At 31.8% G+C, this 9175-nt stretch overlaps 2 protein-coding genes across 13 annotated transcripts; one reads left to right on the top strand and one right to left on the bottom strand.

The window, feature by feature from the left end:
* Positions 1–494: 494 nt before the first annotated feature.
* Positions 495–3968, top strand: LOC126683055 (proline-rich receptor-like protein kinase PERK1). Of its 12 annotated transcripts, none has more exons than XM_050378874.2 (7): positions 496–892; positions 1014–1168; positions 1952–2207; positions 2369–2461; positions 2794–2836; positions 3645–3673; positions 3789–3968. In XM_050378874.2, exons 3-7 carry the CDS (start codon positions 2067–2069, stop codon positions 3810–3812), a joined length of 330 nt encoding a protein of 109 aa, XP_050234831.1. In that variant the 5' UTR covers positions 496–892; positions 1014–1168; positions 1952–2066; the 3' UTR covers positions 3813–3968. The 12 variants fall into 12 exon arrangements, 5 of the variants coding, with proteins under 5 accessions (XP_050234834.1, XP_050234835.1, XP_050234831.1 ...); XM_050378875.2 differs by having other exon boundaries at positions 3645–3710; XM_050378877.2 differs by lacking the exon at positions 2794–2836 and having other exon boundaries at positions 495–892; positions 2418–2461.
* Positions 3969–4247: 279 nt separating this feature from the next.
* Positions 4248–6380, bottom strand: LOC126682808 (polyol transporter 5-like). The gene is made up of 2 exons (XM_050378575.2): positions 5774–6380; positions 4248–5349 (listed from the first exon to the last, which is right to left on the bottom strand). The coding sequence occupies exons 1-2, from the start codon at positions 6170–6172 to the stop codon at positions 4372–4374; spliced, it is 1377 nt and encodes a 458-aa protein (XP_050234532.2). The 5' UTR covers positions 6173–6380; the 3' UTR covers positions 4248–4371.
* Positions 6381–9175: the final 2795 nt, after the last annotated feature.

Raw genomic sequence — 9175 nt, 5'->3', positions numbered from 1 at the left:
AAAATAACAAAAATCTATACATAAAACCATAAAATTATTTTATGGAACATGAAATTATCATTATATTCTTTAAAGATAATGTTTATACATGTTTAATGATGAAAAAAACAATAAATAATGAACAAATTACAGATCTGAAAACAAAAAAAGAAGAAGAAGAAAAAGAAGAAGAAAACTCCAGATCTAAAATGAAAACGATAAGGAAAAGATGACGGCGAGACGAAGGCGGAACGACGGAGACCGAACGACGACAAGAACGACGATGGCAAGAAAGAAGAGAAGATGAGAATTGAAACCAGAAAATAAATGAAGAAGATAAGAAAGAATAAGAAAGTCTGTATATAAAAAAAAAAGCTCGTGTACAGTAGTTTTGCAATATAAAACATGTGTCCGTATAAAAATAAAAATATAATAAATATGAGTTGTTTATGAAAAAAGCCTTATTATTATTTGCCAATTGACACTATAAATCTAAAAATATTTATTAAATAAAATCAAAATAGATAGCTTTCACTCATCACTGGACGTCTTTTTTACTTATTTCCTTTGTCAACTCAAATAACCCTCATACAAATTCATCAATTGTAACGGTAGAGACAAACAATTGAAGTCTCTACCCTTCTCTTCCATTAATTTTAACGGTAGATTTTTTCCGACCCTATATAGCTTCCGTCATGACTATGATGACTCCTCCACCGGTAGATGTAATTTAATCATCCACTTTAAGCACACTGATATAAATCTTATCATATTTTTGTTTTTATTTGTTTGTTAATGTTTTAAGTGTAATTAGGGTATGATGATGGTCAATTATTTTGTTGTTGATTGATATATATGGTTTCCTTTTTGATTATTTGAAGCAAGAAGATGAAGAGATGCCTGTGCTGTGAAGGTACTACACATTTTATTTTATTTTGTTTAACTATATTTATAAATTGGGACATAAACAGGGACAAAAAAAAAAGGGCTTTTGTTAACTTTCATGGAATTACATCTGATTATATTTTGAATAGGCTGTTCCTTATTGTGCATATAAATGGGCTGTTGAAGGTTTGAGTAAATCAGTTGCAACGGAATTTCCTGCTCTTAATCCTCGTGTTATACACACTGAAATTCCCGAGTCACGCTTTGGCGCTTCAGCGTCCTTGTACCACGCACCTAATGCATGGTAATGATATCTTTACTTTTTATTAAATCGTTAATCAAGTTTATTATCCCTATATTAGCATATTATATGAATGTAAGTGCATTGTCACTATCAGACAAGTTTGGCTGAACGATAACTACCCAATTAGATGTGATTCCTCTCATAGTTGGAGCATTACTTATGTATGTCTTGGCTTTCTTATTCTGTTTTGAACTCTCAAATGATTTCAATGTTACATCGCGTAATGTAGAGACTATGATAATTGCGTTTACTTATTAGTATTGGAATTTGCATGTCCTCTGCCATTCTCCCTTTTTACAAATCTGAAGCCTGTAATTCATTCGAATTTTAGGTTGTTGTGTCTGCTGATGATTTTGCATGACCAATTCGCTGTGTTTATTGCTTGGGCTAGATCTCACCAACTGAAATTTGTGGTGTGTTAGGGTCTGACTTCATATGCATATATTTGCAAGATTTACTTAAATTGTTTGTGAAAATGAACAAACTTAAAGTGAAATAATAATGCGTTGGTTGTCTATGTGCATTTTCTTCACTATTTCATAATTATTTGCTTAGTGGTACTATTTTTCATTATGTTGAAGGGTAATTATGAGCTATGAGTTTGACTTTTGGCATGAGATTTTGTTGTTGTAGTCTTGTAGAGTCTACTTGCAAGTTCAAGGAACAATTTGTAAGTCACTGACTTAGCATATCTTCATGAAGACTATGAGTATACTTTGATTGTTGTATTTGGTTACCAATCCGTAGATATCTCTTACACTTCCATCCCCGAATTATTTTCAGGTAAGTCCAGGATCATACACATAAATAACATGGGAAGCATTATTCTACTGGATTATAGCTGTGTAGTGAAGGTATAAAATATGTATGATCTAGTTTTTGGATAGTTTTGTATGAAATGATTGTTTATGCTCTTCTCTTCAATTTTCTCTATTATGTAGAAATTTCTGAAGTTCCCAGTTTTGGCATAATGCTTCTCGAGTTGATCACTGGTCGTTTCGCTGTTGATATAACTCAATGCTCTCAGTTAGTTGATTGGGTAAGTATTTGATCAATGGTGCTAATTATAGGTTGAAAACAAATTTGCTTGGTGCATATTATGTCATTAATGCTATTTTATGGCATCTTGGCGAGCCCTTTGCTGATAGAAGAATTCTTAAAGATGGCATCTATGATTGGCTTGTTGATCACAAATTGCAGGATGTTTATCTTTATGATGAGATGACCCGAATCATTCCTTCTGCTGCAGCTTACATACACCATTCAGTGCGGCTTAGACCTCGAATTAGTCAGGTAAATTATATGTTCCAGAACTTTGCTATTTACTATAATCAAATTGGTTATTATAACTTAGAAACTCCATGCTCATGTATAACTTTGCTATTAGAAAATTAGATAGTTGGAGCTATTATAAGGAAATGTTTACATAGATGATTTAAGTGAAAAAAAGTAATGGTACTACTACCACACCCGGCAACAATACTCTAGTTGGTTCCGATGAAAACGTAGATTCAAGGCAATACAGGAAAGATATGAAGAAATTCAGAAAGATAGTATTAGAAATCCAAGAACATAATAGCTATGATGATATTACTAATGACACATGCACTTTTCTTGCTTTGAAGCCCAAAATGCTACATAGGATATGGAATTACAGCAAATGTTGGGGTTAGTTCCATCCACTGTCTCCTAACTTGTAGAGTTTGTATTATTAAAGCATCACTCTGTATACTAACATAAGGGTGGTAAGATGGCACTTGTTTATTGGAAAAATATTGTTGTAAATTATATTTTGTCAACATTAGTTCTAATGTAGGCTAAAACATTCGTGTAAAATGAATTCAAAAATCAATAAAATTGGAGATCTTAATCTTTTTTTCTTTTTATTTTTTAATAATTTTTATGTATTTATAATAATTATTAGAAATGCTGCATACAAAATTGGAAATTCTTTTTAGCAAGAAAATGTTTGAAGACAGGAAGTTGTATTATTTGCGACCATAAAATGGGATCCCTAAGAGATAGATTTGGAGGAATAAATAATGTTTGGTTATTATTTGCGACTGGTTTTACAGTCGTTCATGCATTTTTTTAGCGACCGTAAATAAAGGGGTCGCAACTAATATTTGCGAAAGGAGACTTTTCCTGTCGCTATATACTTTTAGGGCCGAGGCAGTTTGCGACTTGCGACCGGATTTTTTCAGTTCCTAATAATAATTAGTGACCGAAAAGGGACTTTTAGAGACCGAATTTCCGGTCACTTATAAGCTTCTTTTTGTAGTTCAAATAGTTTACTTATGTTTGTTAGAGTCTGACTTCATATGCATATATTTGCAAGATTTACTTAAATTGTTCGTGAAAATGAACAAAGTTAAGTGAAATAATAATGCTTTGGTTGTCTGTGTGCATTTTACTATTCATTATGTTGAAGGGTAATTATGAGCTATGAGTTTGATATGAGATTTTGTTGTTGTAGAGTCTACTTGCAAGTTCAAGGAACAATTTGTAAGTCACTGACTTAGCATATCTTCATGAAGACTGTGTGAGTATACTTTGATTGTTGTATTTAGTTACCAATCCTTAGATATCTCTTACACTTTCACCCATGCATTATTTTCAGGTAATTCCAGGATCATACACATAAATAACAAGGGACGCAATATTCTACTGGATCATAGCTGTGTAGTGAAGGTATAAAATACGTATGGTCTAGTTTTGGATAGTTTTGTATGAAATGATTGTTTAGTGTATTTACATTTTAAATAATAATTATTAGAAATGCTGCATACAGAATTGGAAATTCTTTTAGCAAGAATAAACAGTTTCTTTATGTCTAAATTTGACGAGGCCAATAGGTCCACTCCTACTGTACCCTTGAAGAGCTGAAGAACAACATTAAACTGCTACTAAAACAATATTACAGCAATAAAATGAAGAAGTAATATAAATTATTGCTGCCATAAGCACATCACATAGAAGAATTTGACCAAGAAAACGAAAATATAAAGCTTATCCAGCCAACAACAAGAGAAAAAAAATTCAATCACAGAGCAAAAGGTAACAACTTCTGTCATTTTATGACAAAACAAATAGATCTCTTTTCATCATTAATACATAAATAAAGTATTACATAGGAAGACAAATTACAAATGATCCATAATCACTGACAATCTGAGTACTTAACATCTATTATTGCTGGACAACTAATCAATGTTTACTAGACTTGTTTCTCTAACATTTCTAATCCCCAAAAACATCAGAACAACAATAATAACGGTTCGTATGATTAGAACCGGACCAAAATGAAGAAACTTATACAATGTTGCTGATGAGAGAAACATGAAATACCATACCAATCTACTGATAGCAATGGCAAAGCTTGTTCCCTGAGCACGCAATCTATAAGGGAATGCCTCTGCGTTATAAATATACGGTATAGGTCCTAAGCCTAAAGAGTATGATCCAGCAAGAATGAATACACAAACTACAGAAAAGAAATTCTGGGCACCAATATATGCGTTGGTGCTGCGGATACTAAAATCTAAAAATCCAAGCAACCCCATAGACATGCAAATGCCTCCAATGCTAATCATCACTAGTTTGAAACGCCCATATTTGTCCATCATCAGCATGGGCGCTATTAAAGTTATGGTCCTAAAACACATAACACATAGCAACCCCACTTGCGTATCATTATCCACTGTAATGTAAGCATGAACAAGCAGGGGATCACTAGAGGAGAGGAGATCATCTATCATTGCCAGTTGTCGAATTACTTGTAAATAGTTCACTGACAAAACAACTCTAGCTATAGCTGGGGTCGAGCGAATCAACTCCCCCCATGCAAATATGTCTATACGGACTTCTTCTCTTGGAATGCTATGGACAACATCCCTTGTATCATCTGCTGAAAGACCAATATTCTGTCTCATCAGATTAACACGACCATGAGCCTCTTCGGGTGCTCTAGTACACCTGGTAACTATTCGTGTTGCGTCAGCAACACGACCTTGCCTCATAAGCCAACTTGGCGACTCTGGCATCATCGCAAGAACGATGGTGATAATAAGGAAAGAAGTGGCGCTTAGAGCAATAAAAACCAGCCATTCTAAATGTTTAGAGACTTTTGATAGCGTCATATGTATTACGGAGGCTACTAAGAATCCCATACTGGATAACACCTGAAAATCACAAAATAAATTTTGATTATAAGAAGCAGTTTGAAAAATGTCAAAAGGATAAAATATTTGAATACAGTAATATAATATGACCCATCAAGTTCAATGCAGAACATGTTTTTTATCATGATTTTTAAAGCAGAGGATATCTTACTCATTCAAGGTGTTATTTGAGTCAAAGTGGCCAAGTTTTGAGTTGGTCTATAGCAGATGACGGAACTAGTGAGTCAATGAACAATGCGAGTCATTGAGACTCAACTCAAAAATAAAAATGACAATAATACATGAGTGAGTGGTGTTCATGCATATACTACATACTGTATAGCTTGTGCAAGTGACAACTCTAAATGCAAACAAAACTGTTTTCATAAGTTTCTGAAAGTAGTAAATATTAAATTTAAAAGAGTAATTAATTAAAGCGACTAACCTCTGGAAATGAGGCAAGGAAACCTCGTACAAATGGAGGTGATAACTCCGCAATATATATCGGTATGCTTAAATATCCCATACCAATTCCAATTCCTAGTGCAATGCGACTGAGAATTAGAATTGAGTAACTATGGGATAGATATATCAGCAAGATACCGATAAATGAGATAGCGCTGGATAGAATTGCCACCAGACGCCGTCCTCTCCAATCGGACAGTACTCCAGCTGCTAGACATCCGGCTATCTCAAATATAGCACTAACTGTTACCAAATCTAAGTATTGCTCGTACTTTATACTTCGCCTTTTGAGCAAGTAATCAGAAGTGCAAATCAGCATCACTTCATCTACATACAACAAAACAAAATTTAAAACATGCTTCATACTAGGGAAAAGCATTTAAAATTGGGATGATATTATTCAAAATTTATTTTATAGAATTAGAGGTGCCAAAATGGGTCATGACACGATAACACGATTCGCCTAACCCGTAAGTTTGGCGAATCCGGTTTGAGGCTTAGCGGGTTCGTGTCGAAAACGTGTCAACCCGTTTATGACACGAAATAAATGGGTCATGTCACGGATTGACTCGCGAACCCATCTAACCCACCTAACCCGTTTACAAATTTTATTATTTATAATAGTATAAAAATAAAATAGTTATAATTATAAAAAATATAAAGTGCATGAGTTGGGAGGTGGGAGAAGTTGTGTGTCCCGAAGCAATTTGGCGGTATGAGCTTTAAGAAAGTGCATGAGTTCAACTTAGCTATGCTATCAAAATAGGCCTGGAGGTTAATCACTGATACTAGCTCACTCATTTCCAGAATTTTACGAGCCAAGTATTTTCCCGATGGTAATGCTAAGTTAGGATGTAATCCGAGCTTTACGTGGAGAAGTATACTCGCTACTCAAGAGATTATGAGGAGAGGGGTAAGGAGAAGGATAGGTAATGAGCTGGAAATGTTTATTTGGATGGATCCGTGGATTGTAGGAAGTGATGTTGGGATGGTGCCGTCGTCTGGACAAAACTGAAGCATGGCTGGTTTAAGTCTAACGTTGATGCAACAATATTCGGAAATTCTGGGGATATTGCAGTGGCTTGTGTTGTTTGTAATGATTCTGGTAATATTGTGCACAGGGCCGGCCTTAGAGAAAACGAGGCCCTAGGCGGTAATATATATAAATTGTATATTAATTTTTATGATAATTTATAATATTTATTATTATGAATAATAAAATTGCATAATATAAAATTAATACATTACCTTAAATTTTTGATTTTTTTTATTAATTTAGCTTATTGAAATAATTTATAACAAGCTAAATTAATAATTAAAAAAATAAAATGATTTGGCAAAATTTTAGGTAATTAAAAAGATTTTGGTTTAATTGAGATTTTGTTAACATTATTGTATATTAAGATTGATTGAATAATGTTTGACTTTATTTTTTTAGTTAGTATCATTGACTCTTTAGTATTAGTGCATTATAATCTATAGTTTCAAACTTAAGAAATACGTAGTCAAAATATTATTGAGGCCCTCATATTTCTGAGGCCCTAGGCCTAGGCCTTAGTGGCCTAGGCTTAGGGCCGGGCCTGATTGTGCAAGCTCGTGTGGTGAAGATTATGGGTAATCATTCTTCGAGGAATGCTGAGTTTATGACAGTTAGGGAAGCTTTACGTTGGTTATGTGGATGGCAGAATCTTGTGATTGAGTCGGATTCCTTGACAGTGATAAGTGAGATTCTATCTCACCGATAGTCAAGTGAAGATTTGTTGATTGGTGATTGTATACAATTATCGAAATAGTGTAGTAATTTAGTTTTCTTTTTTATAGGCGACCTGCGAATCAGGCTGCACATTTATTAGCACAATATGCTTGTTCTATGTCAGATCATCGGAAATAGTTTTCTAACTTTTTTGAATTACTTAGGAATATAACTGTTTCGGATTTGGTTTAATATTTTATCAAACTTACCTCTTACTACATCTAATATTTTGGATAAATGTACATGTCAATCCTTTTAAAATTCTGAAAGAAGTTTTAACCATTCATAATATATTTTTGACTACTACGTCTTTAAATATACAAAAAATGATCATGCAAACTTTTCGGATAAGGTTGTTCAAAATTATTAATTTTTATTATTTATTTGTTTTTTTTTCTAATTTAAATGGAATGTGCACATATTCTTTAAATGTGTGATTTTAAAGTAATAAATTAAATTAGTAAAATATCATTAAAATTATAAATCGAATAATTTTATGAAATGCCACCTCATTTTTCTTCACCTTTTGATGTACAATTATGCTTATCCAATCCGTATACCATCGTTGTTTAAAATATTAACATAACTAAATTTTAAAGAGAGTTAGAAGAGCCAAATTTTTTTTTAGAGCAACAATCTTTAATCTAAAAGACAGTAAAATGAATATTCATATATGTAAATTAAAGAAAGTTAAAACACACGCAATCCACTTAAGTAAATTTTCTGATTTCACCGTTAAGGGCTTCCATTTGTTTGTTATCAAAACACAAAAAAGTACTTATTTAAATTTCATATTACTCCCTAGTGTTGATTTTTTAACCTTTAATTATAGAATCTTTCAAAATCTACCGTAAAGCTGTGTTTTCTCTAAATAAATTTACATTTTAATAAATAGAACTAAACCCATAGTCATCATGGAAACCGAAATGAAAACAATACGAAACGGACACAAAAAATGAATTTATTTTTCAAAATAAAAAACATGATGAAAAAATGTAAAATAATAAAAATAATACTTATAAAAATTAGAAGTTATAAATTTTATATATATTTAATATTTTTCATACATATATTAGAATCAATTATTTAAATATATTCAAAAAAATTGAACTCAAATATATTCAAAATTTAAGTTATAGTAAATTATCTATAAATTTTATAATGTAACTGAATTTTTTTTATAAATACTGTAAAGATAGAATTTAATTTAAAAGAAGAAGAAGATAAGATATATTAAAGTAATATGAATAATGAAATTTATGGGTGATTGATTAGATAATTTTATTTGTGGACATATTTTTAGACGTTTTTTACAAACATCCAATTTTTATTATTTACTGAAACTGTCAAAACGTTTAATATGAATTTCTAGGAGTTTCTCATATTCGAAATGTTCTCGTCACCAAAAATGCAACTTTGTGGAAGTTGTGCTTTCTAGCAAAACTTTTTTTTTTCTGACTGTGATATAAATTAATATAACTATTTTATCCATAAAATACAACATTTACTTTTACATAGTCTATTTATAAATTTATTAATAATTTCTAAAACTATAATATTACACCAATTTTTGATAAAAAAATCCTTGTATAACTTTAATTAATATGTATATATGAAGTCTCATATACA

This window comes from Mercurialis annua, linkage group LG5 (genome assembly GCF_937616625.2).
Source record: "Mercurialis annua linkage group LG5, ddMerAnnu1.2, whole genome shotgun sequence".
In the NCBI taxonomy this organism is placed as follows: domain Eukaryota; kingdom Viridiplantae; phylum Streptophyta; class Magnoliopsida; order Malpighiales; family Euphorbiaceae; genus Mercurialis; species Mercurialis annua.
Note: the sequence above shows the minus strand (reverse complement) of the source record. Positions and strands in the feature narration are given on the sequence as shown.

What these genes read in the sequence shown, in the direction of transcription:
- LOC126682808 (XM_050378575.2), bottom strand. Translation starts at nt 6,172, where the DNA reads ATGCTTTTCCCTAGTATGAAGCATGTTTTAAATTTTGTTTTGTTGTAT. An exon ending in TCCTTGCCTCATTTCCAGAG is followed by an intron (nt 5,350 to 5,773) that starts GTTAGTCGCTTT and finishes TGTGATTTTCAG; the next exon opens with GTGTTATCCAGTATGGGATT.
- LOC126683055 (XM_050378874.2), top strand. Translation starts at nt 2,067, where the DNA reads ATGATTGTTTATGCTCTTCTCTTCAATTTTCTCTATTATGTAGAAATT. An exon ending in TTAGACCTCGAATTAGTCAG is followed by an intron (nt 2,462 to 2,793) that starts GTAAATTATATG and finishes CTTGCTTTGAAG; the next exon opens with CCCAAAATGCTACATAGGAT. An exon ending in GCAAGTTCAAGGAACAATTT is followed by an intron (nt 3,674 to 3,788) that starts GTAAGTCACTGA and finishes CATTATTTTCAG; the next exon opens with GTAATTCCAGGATCATACAC.